Genomic DNA, 14,906 nt, shown 5'->3' with positions numbered 1-14,906 from the left:
TATTTAATGTGTTTTATTAAAAAATATCAACACTCTCACTTTGATTAAAGAAAGAAATCTGAATGCAAATTGATTTATTGAGCACTGCAAACATGGAAGGTAAGGTGAGCTGAGACTGGAAACTGGGCATTGACAAGGAAAGCTAACCTATTTCCAAATAAAAGAAAATTTTAAGGTTGCTTGATTTTGTCAAACTCTCAGCTAGAAAGAAACACAAAAGCAAAGCACTTTGAAATGACCAACAATGTAAGCAATGGAATCACTTCATCAAAGTGGGTAGTGAAAAAGATGATAAAAAGCTTAAAACTGTGTTGTTTTTTCATGACAGTTTCCAAGAAATGAGCTTGAATTTTTAACAACTAATATAAGGCAAAAGTAGATACCTTTCTGAAAGGATTTGGTAAATGCATTCTAGTTATGACTACTCATTCTATCATGTATAAAACAGAATTTCTAAAAACAGCAATTTAAAACTTTGTAAATGATGGTTTAATTACTGGAACTCTATATATTGGTGCTATTTTAAATACACAGAAAAGATAACATAGGGCAGATATATTACTTTAAAAAATTCATCACCAATTCATAAAATAAATAGTTCTTTTGTCTTTAATGAGTGAATGCTGGAATTGCTTCTAGAACTGTCTTATCAATATCTATTTTTGCAAGAATCACAGAAAGTTTAGAGAGTAAGTTTGAGTTGTTACCATATGGTGGTTATAAATGCAGTGAAAAAGGTATTTTTAATATTACTTTTCTCATTATTTTAGTAAACTGTATGCTGTTTTTATGACGTTAGATCTGATCAAGTTCCAAGATTTATTACTAGAAAATGAGCATTGCTTTTGAAAATAAATCTCTTAATTATAATGTATGCTTCAGGAGAAACTCAAAACTTTAAGATGTGACATAATCATAAATGTTCTCAGTTTTCAAAAACAACAATTTGCAAAATATGAAAGTTCTACAAATATTTTGTGCTCTAAACATAAAAGTCATTTATTTTCAGATATCTATTAGCAGCACATTTAATTTTAAACAATTATACACAATTTTAGCTTAATTTAAAGGCAAGATACATTTTAAAATATGCGATATGAAAATGGTAGAAAAACTCCACGCATTCCAACATAATGGTACAAACTAGGACTGTTCTAAAAACAAGGGGTGGGGGGGGGGGGGAAGAGAGACACAAAAGTTGAAAGAGAAAGAAGGGATGGTGTAGACAGAGCCTGTTAACAAGAGTAAAATTTTATGACGATTCAAAAAAAAGTTAAACTTTACTGAAATCCTAAAGATTGAATGTCCGATGTGTATAAGGTACTACTGAGACAGAATTCTAAAACAAAATTTAACATTTTCACAAATCACTGTCTTGTAAAGTTAATATTAAAATTCTGAATCCATATAAAATAATTTGATATATTACACTAATGTTGAAAAATCTCAAGAGAATAAATATTTGTGAACATTTTAAACACCATGATTTCCCTGCTAAGAATACCAGGGAGAATACAAAAGAATATTATTCAGCTTTCAGCAAAAAGCAAAGGTTTAAAAATATTTCAATATTTTCTGTTTGTTTAACAACGCTGTCTTTTAAAAATCCTTTTGAAGTTAAGTAGAAACATAATGGCCTTAAATATATTAATCAAGCTTTGTCAAAAATTTATGTAAAACTCATCAGTGGTTTTTACTGTTTTATTTGCTCAGAAGAATCTATATTATTAGGCCAGAAACCACTTTTTCTTCAGTTGCCACAATGTGTACGCCCCTATTACAACCCCCTATCAAAGGTACTTCACAAAAAGTAGCAAATGTTATGCAGTTGAGATGATCACCATTAATATTTTAAAACCTAAACAAGGTACATTACATTAAATAGACTTCTCAGTCCTGGTGTTGCCTGACAGATATGTGATGTGCCAGTGGTTATATTATATTCCTCCTCCCATGCATGCACCTCCTGCAGAGATAGCAGACTACAGAAGCTGACCCTCACTGAGACCATCTTGTCTCTCTGACAAAGCTCCTTTTTAACTTCTTACTTACTGGTTACTTCCTGTGATGGAGAAAAACTTTAGCTCAGCTTGTGATAATTTCACAGGCCCTGAGGACCCTGACCCTAATAGCCTCAAGGTCAGAAGTCAAGTCTTGTTCTGAAACATCTGTGTGCTTTATATTAAACTGGAACAAAAGTGGAGAAATATCCACCAGTGTGTGACAAGAAGGATAGGCAAAATAGGACGGACACACTGGTCATCTGTTACTCTGGCATCTTAAGTTCATTTGAAGAACTGTCCAATATTCACTTAAATTCCAAATTTGATGTATAAACGGTTTTTTTTTTTAAACTGTCTAAAAGCAATAAATGGTAATTTATGTTTTACATTAATCTGGAATTTGGTTAGTCTCGCAGGCTTCCAGATATATTTTAAGTTACTCTAAAAGCCAATGAAATTTCACATTTTAAGTAATTTAATGGCTTACAAAGAAAACCTAGGGTGGATATATATATATATATATATATATATATATATATATATATATATATGGTATATGCATATGTGTGTGTGTCTATATAGATCTCTATCTGTAGGGTCTAGAGACAACTATTGGAAAGACAACATCATCATAGTTTTATGTTAACAAACTAACCTAAAATATCCATTATATATTAAAATAAACACAGCAGAATTAAAAGTACTTGAAAATAATTTCTAAAAAGTGAAATCTATTTAATAAATAAAAGATTTAACTTATTTATTGATCTTAAGAAAGCGTAAGCATTTGAGAATTTAGGTCGGCTAAAGTATTCCCAGGTGTCACCACCAGTTTTATATCTAAATCAGGTGGGTAAGCAATAAGGTTTGAGGAGGATAAAAAGGCCACAAAAGTATATTTAATTTCCACAACAAACAGAAAAACACACCAAAGTGTAGGAACATAAAAGTTAGACAACCAATGCTGTGCCTGCCTTGGATGTCCACATTAGACTATTTGGATTTAAAATTATCACATGCACTGTTATCAAATTAATCATTTTATTACAGGAGCACTTGTACCTCTCTGTAACCTAAGGTTTATGGACATGTGGAGGCACAAATTCTTCACTAGAGCCTTTTTGGTATTAAATATATCCCCTTAACCATTCATACTGGCACATGGTGTGGTACTTATAACATCGCAAATAATACAAAATTTTTGAATCTTGATAATTTTTCCTATAATGTACACAATCTTAACTCCAAGAATCAGATTACTTTGAAACGTAAAGATTTTTATGGACAAACCATGAATTTCACTTAGTAGATTAATGGAATCTTTCTGATAGTTTTAATACTAACTCTATGAATTCTTATCAAGTATCAAGTACTAAGTTGTAGAGATAAAAGTTAAACAAAATATTCTCAAATATTCAATAGGTCTCTTTATATTTTTAACAGTTTACACATAAAATAAGCTTCAATCGTGTACACATAAAACATGAAACATAAGTATCATAAGAGGTATGAAAATGGTCTATAATATAAAAATTAAGAAGTAACATGGGAATAAGGAATAGGCAAAAAGCCTTCTGGTTAGTACTGAAATGCTCTGCCACAATAAAATAAGTAAGCATACTCTTTTTAAACATTATAAAATTACTACTCAAAATACTTTGTTTTCACCCTTTATAAAGTAATTTAAAGTAATGATATCAATTAGAAGTGAGTGGGGGGGGGGCGGATAAGACTGTGAAGAGTTTGGGAATTAAAAACAGAGTTAAATGTGCACTCACCAGTTCAACAAAAGCAAGTCCTCCATAACTGTGAGCAACAAAAAACACATTCTCAGCTGCAGACTGGGCTATGAAATGGTCCCAAACATAGACCGCATGTTCTTCAGGAGAACCATTTTCCTATAAAGAAAACAAATGTCATATATTATGTACTGTATATAATTATTATCATAGTAATAAAAAATTAAATTATATGCTTGCTTACATAGCCCAAGAAATAAGATGGTTATAGCTCATTGAGAATAATATCAACTCAAAAGAACTACCACTGAAAATTCAAATTAGAGGATAAAATATTAGTAATTACTGCTAAGCTTAATTGCTACCATAATCTTTAGAAACAAAATATTTAAAATAACCACATTTTGAGGGGAAATTACATTCTGGATATACCTGAGATATTAAGATATACATTAGAATTGAATAGCAGAAAGTTACAGTCGTCTTACGATAGAAGGTTGTTAACTAAAAAATTCAGTTATATTTCTACATTTATATCTGAAAATATTTCTGCTATACATAAATCTAATTTTTTTAATTTATAAACTTTTAAGTATTTCTGTAAGCAGAAAATTACTAACAAGTATTCTCTATTTAAATTATTTAAAAATACTCTTTTTTATAAAAGTGCTTTCCATACATATTTTATTTCTAGAACTGGGAGAAATCTAAACATATAAACCCAGAGACTTGTATATTTCTCCTAACTTGCTAAACACTAGTATATGCATATTGCTATAATTCCAAAAGTTCTATAATAATTTCATTTTGTTGTATTTATTTTGATAGTTGATACATGTTGTAATTAAAGTTTAACCTGGATAATGTGAAAAAAGAAAAAAAAAAACCAAAGAGCTAAATAACACTGATCAAAATACAAACTGATAAAAACTAAGGCAGATCATGAAAATGTTTTGTACAAATAGTTGTTTGAAGCTTTAACACCAAAGAGTAATTCCCTAAAACTGTCCTGATATTAGACAATGAAAACAATTTATTTACATTTTCCAGCTTAGAAATTTTATAATATCTTATTAAGGTCCACAATATGATTTCCCTTGCCACCTAGAAGCTATTGTTCCCTGATGTCTATCTGTGACCTAAATTTCTCTTCAAAGCTCCAAACCCGTATATGCAAGTGTTGATGGTCTTTTCCTTATGGATGTCCCACAGATACTTCAAATTCAACCAATTCAACACTGCATGTGACATTCCACCTACAAACCTATGTCACTGTCTTTGCTCCCCACCTCCAGTCAAAATCTGAGCATCTTTTATCTCTCTCTGGCTCGAACTCCACATATATATTCAATCATTAAAATCCCATTGATTTTCTCTCCAACTGTATCCTAAATGCATCCACTTCTCTCTTTTCTCATTTCCTCTGGCTTAGCTCAAACCACCATCATTTCACAAGTGGATGACTGCAATGGTCTCCAGTCCATTTTTACTACTTTTACTATTGCCTATTTAAATGCTCTAATCTGCAGTAAGAACAACCTTTTAAAAATGCAAATATGAGAATGTTGCCATGTTACTCACCCCCTGTTTATTGGACACTTTAAAACTGATTCATTGCCCTCAGGATCAAATTCAAACTCTGTGCGACACTGAAGGCCTTTCATAATCTGCTTCTGTCTTCAACTGCATCTCTTACAATTGCTCTGCAATATAAGGTGACCAAAAGACCCCCTTTTCCCTCAGTGAGAGACCATATAGAACATTGTCTGTGTTCCAATTTCAGGGAACAACTTCCTAATTGTAGCAAACTTTGTTTTCTCTGGGCTGTATCCTTCATTTGGAAAGTAACTCCTGAGCTCTGCCCTCATTTCACCCACCATCTTCACCTGCATAATTTCTACTTGTTTTTCAAAATCAAACAAGACATCACCTTCTATCAAAAGTCTTCCCTATCACTCCCAAGGCTAGGTAATGTCTTACAATGATATCTTGTGCATGGTGCTATTATTGCATTGAATAATTTGCATTGTAATTGCTTATTAGATTATCAAAGTCTTGAGGCCAATAGCTACGTCTTGTTCATTGAATCTTGGTGTAATAAATAAATAATGAAAATACAACACATAGCTTCACAATGACTGCTTACAATCTTCACTCATATACTAAAATACAAATATAGTTTCAAAGATATTTACTGGTAATATGCATATTAAATTATCCACATTTAATGTATATAAAATAAATAAAAGAATAATAATTGGGAATAAATCTATGTAGGGCATTTTTGGCTTTAATAATTTAGCATTCATTAGTTTAAAAAGTAGAAAATATTTACCATAAAAATCAGCATAGTGGTTAGGTCTAAGGAAAAGAGACAGAGATGTAAACAGGAAATAGACTTCTAGTGGCTAGCAGTATTTCATTTCTTGACTGGAGTGGTAGTTACACAGGTGTATTCTTTATAGTTATAGTTAAACTGAGTAATACGAACTTAGCACTTTTCTGTACATGTATGCAGAGTGATCATAGAATTTACTATACAAATCTCTGAGAATGAAGAAAGGTATCATTAGGTACTGAATGAGAGAACAGGTCTAAATTGGGACTATCCAGAGAAAACACAAATACCTGGTCACCCTAACTATATTTTACAATGAAAGAAATGTAAAAATAAAACAGGAAGAAAGATAACAGAGGTTCTGCTGACTGTTGGCAGAACTAACAATCTTACATAGCTGTGATGGCTCTAAACACCCTTTATATGGAGAGAATAAAAACATATAGGAGATTAACTGTCTCCTTAGGCTTTGTGCTGGAAATGGAGGTGTAAGGATGATAAGAAGTAAGCCATGATTCTGGCCTTTAATGTGTCTGCAATTTCATAAGGCTGTTAACACATAAAGATAAAAGAGGCAGTAGTGTGTGAGGAGCATTACTTTCTCTATTCCTGGCAGAGTGTCTTGACATCCAGTCTAGTAGGCCCATTATAAATCCATACAATGTGACCTCGGTGAGGTCTTCCATGCTTTCTTCCCACAGTCACCAACTCTTCCTTTACACTGTTGAGATCCTATCTGTCCCATCCTTTCCATTCCCACCTCAGTTTGAATCCTCTTACAAGATTTCCAGCTATTCTCATTTCATCTAGTTTTTCCCTTTACTGTGTTGCCAGATCAAGTCGTCCTGAAATCTGGCCCTGATCAACCATTCTCCAGTCTGAAAAAGTAAATTTACTGAAAAAGTAATCCACAGGTTCCCAAAATACCTGGAATTCTTAGCCAACATCTTCTCTAACCCAGTCTTTCAAGACTTTCTTCCTATTATTTCTAGGGACCTTGTACTCATGCTCCAGGAAAATTTCAATTATACTTTAATACAAATGGTATCAACTTACAGCTGTTAGACTTAATGTTTTTTTGACTTTTTGATGGTGTGAAAGCAATACACCTTCAGTAAAAACTGCACTGTGAATTTTGACCTTTTCCTAGGCTAGTGATATGCTGTACAATATGGAGCTAGGTGGTGGTAATGAGCCACAGCTCAGGCAGCCACGTGATCATGAGGGTGAACAACCAATATACTTACAACCATTCTACATACAACCTTTCTACTTTTCAGTTTCAGTACAGTATTCAATAAATTACATGAGATATTCAACATTTTATTAGAAAATAGACTTTGTGTTAGATGATTTTGCCCAACTGTAGGCTAAGTGAGTGTTCTGAGCATGTTTAAAGTAGGCAAGGCTAAGCTACAATGTTAAGTAGTTTGGTGCATTTAATGCCTTTTTGATTTACGACATTTTCAACTTACAACAGGGTTTATCGAGATGGAATTCCACTGTATGTCAAGGAAGAGCTGTGGTCTGAAAACCCTAGACAAAAGTCTCATGAAATTCAGTCTGGGATCTCATGAAGCAGCTCATATTAGGCAAAACTTAAAAGATATAGAACATGTCCAGGGTAGCAGTTCAGTAATTCACATATGAGGTAATAAAGACTAATACTACTCGGGGTGATAGCAGAATAAATGGAAAGGAAGGGATGGAATGAGTCATTACAAAGGAAGAATCAGCAAAACTTTGTGACTCATAGGATATGAGGGAAACTGCCAACCAGGCCCAAATGACCCATCTATGATTAAAGGAGAGCTAAGAACTAACAGTTCTTTCCACCATTCACAAATAAGACTATGATTTTCAGAGATTAGTATCATAGCTGAGTCTTCCCCTCCATCTCTATGGAGACGATATCTGTTAATAGTGGCCTGTCAGCAGGAAGAAAAAGAAACCTCAAGTATCCAAGTGCCCCAAGTGCTTAAATGTTTTTAGCCTGATTCTAAGGTTATCAAATGACTCTTCAGCTTTAGATTTTAAAACCAAATCTTCTAAAAAGTGAGACCCAAGTGAAAAAATGTCTATAACACCCAGTTAAGGGGGCCATCTATACTCACAACTAAACAATTACACAAGACTATTCTGGGCCACACCTGACATCTATTGATCCAAAAATGATACAGGGTAGGAGTCACAGTTTGCCAGCAGGGTAGCACCAGCCATTCCTTTTAAGTGGGAGTCTCGCAGAAGCTCCTGTAGCAGATCAGATGGCCTTCCAGGAGTTACTGTCTTGGGACCATGGAATACTAGTTTGGAAATGAGGGAATCAGACTCACTTTAGGCAGATGCAAGAGTTATCCCTGCCTTGAAAGTCTTATACCACACAGAAGCTAATACCTCTTGCAACAACTCCATAGGCATCACTTCAGGATCCCTGGCTGCAAGGGACATGCCCAATTACAGAAGTTACTACCCTCAGGGAAGATCAAAGCGTGGTATTTGTAATTCCTTCTAATCCAGAAGCAGTTTACCAATCAGGGGTCATTTTCTACTGTAGGCAATGTGCCCTAGGAACTAGCCACTTAGAGTGGATGCTACTATGATATGCTTCCCAGAATCCCCTCTCTGAGGCAACTTACACACAATGAGTGGTCAAAATGACATGGATCTGTAAAAGCTCTATCTCTTGCCTCAAGGCAAGACATCTCTGAAAAGCCATACTAGATCCAGAGATCACCAGTGGAGTCAGATGAGGCCTTTGTTGTGATTGTACTGCGATTCAACTTCTTCAGCCAAATTCTATTTTTAAACTCCACTACAGGTACTGATTCCAAGAGAACTCCCCAACAAAATGCCTGCATGCACCTTCAGAATCTGTTTCTGGGAAACCTAACTTAAGATACCAACTTATCAGGCTTTAAAGGATATAGAGCTTGAAAGTTACCTGAAGATCAGATTCTCATGTAGAAGGGGAAAAGATTTTGCTAACCTTTGACCCACAAAATCTTACAAGAAATATATGGAAAATACACATCTTTTTACATGCATTATTATCCTGCCTATGTTTAAAACTACAGCAAAATATTATTATTGGTCCAACTTTACCTGTCACCTCTACTATTAGCCATGGTAGCTTAAACTGAATCCTATATTATTTCATTGGTTCTTCTCTATCCAGCTATTTCTTTAATCTGTCATTGTCACTTTCCCTTCCTTCTAGAATATTAGCAATTTGATTCTCTTTTGGATACAAACTATAATACAAGGCATGCTATAGGTATTTAATAAATAACTAACAATATTGTTGACAAAATGTTATGAAGACTGTTTCAAAACCAAGACAATGGAGTACTTACACTCCATTTCAGGAATCTTCAATGTGGCAAAGATTGATGTTCAAAGATGTTCATCACAGTCTCATTTATAAAAGCAAAAATCTGGATAATTCTTAAAATGTCCAATAATGCAAAAATAAAGATTTAAGTAAATTATAGTTTATCTAAGGAAATATTATGTAGCTATTCAATGAGTTTATAAAGTAATACGTGCAGTTTACCTAATACAGGGCATAATTTTCACTATATAAAAAGGGTTGAAAAAGACTAGAAGAAATCAAAAATATCAAAAGCAGCTGAGCTGCCTATGGATGGCGGAATTATGAGAATTTTCTATTTTTAGATTCTTTACATTTCTCTAAACTTTCAAAAATTCTTACAAAGTACATTATTTTTGTGATAAAACAAGTGGATAGCAAAGAAATTTAGAAATTCTACTGAATGAGTACTGTTGGCTTATTAGGGGGAATCACCATCTGAGCAGGGTCTTTATACCTTCATATCTAAAAATTTGAATATCTGGTCTGAAACCACCACACATACACAAGCAGCAAACCAGAAGAGTTATGTCAAACAGGTTTAAGAGTAAGCAATGATAGCTGAAGTTTGAGAGTAACTAAAGAAATGAAAAAAAAAAAAACCTGCAAAAAATTACATGAGTATGTACAATGCTATAGCCTGAAACTACTGTAATTGAGCAAGATGGGAGCAGTACTGTAGATAAAGCACAATAACAGGAGCAACAGTAATCTTGCATCATCAAAAACAAGTTAATGATATTATGTGAATTCCATTTTTCAAAGAACTAGCGACATACAATTAAGAACAGTTTTACTCAAAATATTATTTTATCAACAAATGGTGTTGGGAAAATTGGACAGCAACATGCAAAAGAATGAAACTGGACCACCTTCTTACACCATACACAAAAATAAAATCAAAATGGATGAAAGACCTAAATGTGAGATGGGAAATCATCAAAATCCTAGAGAGGAACACAGGCAGCAACCTCTTTGACATTGGCTGTAGCAACTTCTTACTAGACAACGTCTACAGAGGCAAGGGAAACAAAAGCAACCATGAACTATTAGGACTTTACCAAGATAAAAAGCTTCTGCACAGTGAAAGAAACAACAAAACTAAAAGGCAACCTACCAAATGGAAGAACATACTTGCAAATGACGTATCAGATAAAGGGGTTAGTATCCAAAATCTATAAAGAACGTATCAAACCCAACACCCCAAAAACATAATCTGGTTAAAAAATGGGCAGAAGACATGAATAGACATTTTTCAACGAAGACATCCAGGTAGCTAACAGACACATGAAAGATGCTCAACATCACGCATCGTCAGGTAAATATAAATCAAAACTACGATGAGATATCACCTCACATCTGTCAGAATCTGTAAGATTAACAACACAGGAATGACAGATGTTGGCAAGGATGCAGACAAAGGGGAACCCTCTTACACTGCTGGTGGGAATGAAAACTGGTGCAGCCATTCTGGACAACAGTATGGAGGTTTCTCAAAAAGTTAAAAATAGAACTACAACCCAGCAATTGCACTATTAGGTACTTACCCAAAGGATACAAAAATACTGACTCCAAGGGACACACCCACTCCAATGTTTATAGTAGCATTATCAACAATAGCCCAATTACAGAAAGAGTCCAAATGTCCATTGACTGATGAATGGATAAATAAGTGGTTTATATATACAATGGAATATTACTCAACCTTCAAAAAGAATGAAATCTTGCCATTTGCAATGACATAGATGGAGCTACAGAGTATCAGGCTAAGCAAAATAAGTCAGAGAAAGACAAACACCATATGATTTCACCCGTATGTGGCATTTAAGAAATAAAACAGATGAACATGGGGTGGCGGGGGGCGGGGGGAGAGGCAAACCAGGAAACATACTCTTAACCATAGAGAACAAAGTGAGGGTTACTGGACGGGATGGGTTAAATGGGTGATAGGTATTAAGGAGGGTACTTGAGATGAATACCGTGTGTTACATGTAAGTGATGAGTCACTAAATTCTATACCTGGAACTAATATTACATTATATGTCAACTAACTGGAAATTACAAATGTGAAGAAAAAATATCATTTTAAAAAACAGATAAAGGAGATAAATCTTAGCTATAAAAAAGTTGGCTTTCATATGTAACTAGTTCCCAAGGCTTTCACAAAATTATAGCTTTTTACTATTCACTTTTCAAGAGAGTCAGATTCCTACCATTTTAAGACATAACAAATTCTGCCAAATATTTGTTGCCTCCTACAACAGGTAAGCACAATAATGGTAGCACAGGAAATAATAAACGGAGAGTGGTTTTTAATATGTATTTCTGACATATTACATTACTAAAATCCCAATTTTATAAATGTGGTGATGCCGTTCTAAGGTAAATTTGTGTCATTTCCAACTTGCAGCCCACATTTTGCCCACAACCATTACATATTTACAAACCAAAATCTGGAGAATGTATATTACCAATAATATATTTTGAAACTAAACAGATTTCAAAAGGAAAAGACTTTCTTAATATGCTTCAATTACAGAAATGCAAACATACTAAATCTGCATTATAGGTTTCTTCATCATATCAGAATTCATATTGTACTGAGTAACTTATAATTTTAGAATATGCAAACATACGAACCACATGAAAAGAAGTAAATCTATTAATTAGAGTCTGCTGGAGGCTGAATGCACAGGATATTTATACTGTGGAACTGGGCTGTACTCAGGTTGAATTTCCTGATGTACCCTTGCCATCATTAATTGTTAAATGCCAAACAGAAGTGATGCAGTAACCAAAGCCTTATCACATATGCCAGATTCTACTACCTAGGCATTGCAAAGTCTGCATTTATGATGGACTACCTGAGCTGATAACACATGGAATTATCTAAACAACATTTGCATATTTGTGTAATTATTTTCTAAGGTTAATTAGCTCCTGTAAAGCATTTCACCCTTTGAGACTGCTTACAGTGACAGGTTCACATATTTTCTGAACCATTGCCAAATTTGACAGATTTTTCTTCAGCTAACCTGTTGCTACAAAGTTATAAAATGAATGCTCCTATAGTATCTACTTTAAACTTATAATTCATTTTAAGAAAAGTAAAATGAAAGTTTATGAATTGAAGGTTTTTTACACGTCCAATTTTAAAATCAAAATGTCATGATTATTTTACTTCATGTAAATCTTTCTGTGTTTATACTGGTAAGTGTATCAACTAAGAAAATTATATATATTAAAATCTAGCATTTTTGACTTTAAACTAGCATATACCTATGTCACCACTTTCAGTTGAGTCACATATGTCTCACATACATATGCTCCTACCCCCAACATCTGTCCTTAGTTTATCACTGATTTGCTATTGACATGGAAGACATCAACTGGAGAAAGAACACTAATATAAAATCTACACCTTCTATACATTTTTTACAGCAAAATTTGCAAATCAAAGTTCTTTCTTTTAAAAAGCTAAGACTTTTCATTAGGTAAAATGTATCTCAATGAAATCTAGATGGAGGCAGATAAGTCAAATGGATTTCTGAGGATGCAAAAATGTACATTACCATCTTTCATCCAACTCATCCACAGGTACAAAATGAAAGAAAATTAATATTTTTAGGAATTGGCTTTAAACTTTTAGATGATTCTGTTAAGAACTTTGTATGTGAACATAGCATAAATTGTGCACTAGTACAGAACAAACGTAAAAATAGTTATGTATAAAATATATTTTATTTCAAATGAGATATATTTTAATTTTGATCCATTTAAATAGTTTGGATTAAAATTTATCTTCATTTTGGCATATTTTAAATGTGTGATCTTTAAAAAAGTACGTATTTGTGTTTAACAGTGATTACAGGACTAGGGGTATATATAAATGCATAAAAACTAATGGTATAGCATACATATAATAAAAACAATTTCAAAAGTAAAGCACTTTTATTTTGTTTTTAAATATTAAGTTGATCCATATGGAGTTACCAACATTAGACATTTTTGACCTTAAAAAGTGCAATTTCATACCACTCAATCTTAAATATAATGAAAATAGACAAAAGAATCTATAAGCTAGAGACATCTTGAAGCTATCAACTTTTGCTTGCCTTTTAGGTGTCCAGATATTATTGACAGCTATCCATCTTAAAGACAGATTCAAGGCTATGTTACTTGTCAATATGGCTACATTAATAAATTATAAATGGCTATGGACAGAATGAACATAACTGACAAAAGGATCAGTATTCAGAAGTGTATCAAAGATATTTGAACTTCACATATCTCAAGCTTAGCATGTCCAAAAGCAAAATCTGAATTGGTTTTCTGATCCCATTATCCGTTTTCTTTCAGTCTTTCTCATCTTGCTAAGTTGTACCTCCACCCCACCCTGTTGTTCAAGCCAAAAATCTACAAGTGACCCTTGACCTTTTCCTCTTCCCCTGTCCTTCAATTTATCCAATTTCATTTATCCTCCAAAATGTTTCTAGAATCCGTAAACTTCTAATTTCCACTCTTACTATCCCAGCCCAAGGTATCACCATATCTTGACTAAGACATTAACCACCTGAACTGGCTATATGCTCTTCCTCATTTAATCTGACAATGACATTATAACATAGATGCTCTAAATATCCCAATTTCCAGAGAGTAATTAATTTTCTCAATGTGATACAACTTGCCAGACCGTAAGCTAACCTGTCTGGTTCTGGCATCTGCTAGGCTATACTAGCTAACCTTTTAAATCATATTGGGCTGACATGAACATTGTTTTTTTTTGTTTTGTTTTGTTTTGTTTTTAGTCTGTTTCAATATAAAGTTTAAACAACAATTAACTATCAAGAAGTTAGTAAAACAAAACCAGATAAGCAAATAATTATGATCCATTATTTATGGAAATGCTGCCAAATGCTTTGTGATTGAGCCATAATTACCACAAAATATGGGTAACCTGGAACTGAAGGCAGATAGGGCTGCCTAGGAATCTAGGGATTCCTAGATTCCAAAACTATGCTCTAAGCTCTTCCAATAAAGTAAACATTAATGATTCTATTCACTCTAATAAAATTTAGGCTTCCCTCTCTTAGTGCAACCTATAGTGCAATCATAATAATGCTTTTAAAGTACATATTGAGGCAGGCACAGATCTAAATACTTTATAAATAGTAACTCACTTAATCCAGACAATTCTATGAAGTACGTATTATTATTATCTGCATAATCAGATGCACAGGCAAAGAATGATTAAGAAACTTACTCAAGAAAATTGCTACTATATGGCAGAGCTAGAGTTCAAACCTAGGTAGTCTGACCACCCCCTCCCCCACCATATATGTAATCTCAATTCCTGTATACTGCATCATTGAAATACATTTAATATCCTTCCCTCAATGTAGGCATAACCAAAGCTACTGCTTTTTGTAGCAATGAACCAAATGATTAAGAGCTTT

General features: G+C 33.4%; 1 protein-coding gene across 11 annotated transcripts in view; it reads right to left on the bottom strand.

Annotated features, from left to right (window-relative positions):
• ARB2A (ARB2 cotranscriptional regulator A) overlaps positions 1 to 14,906 on the bottom strand; it is a 423,507-nt gene that overhangs the window by 188,214 nt on the left and 220,387 nt on the right. For all 11 annotated transcript variants that reach the window (XM_060637731.2, XM_060637735.3, XM_060637734.2 and 8 more), the window contains one exon: positions 3,782 to 3,901. In XM_060637731.2, the coding sequence (XP_060493714.1) occupies positions 3,782 to 3,901 (120 nt within the window). The remainder of the gene's footprint in view (positions 1 to 3,781; positions 3,902 to 14,906) is intronic.

Source organism: Panthera onca, chromosome A1 (assembly GCF_046562875.1).
Source record: "Panthera onca isolate mPanOnc1 chromosome A1, mPanOnc1 haplotype 2, whole genome shotgun sequence".
NCBI lineage: Eukaryota > Metazoa > Chordata > Mammalia > Carnivora > Felidae > Panthera > Panthera onca.
Note: the sequence above shows the minus strand (reverse complement) of the source record. Positions and strands in the feature narration are given on the sequence as shown.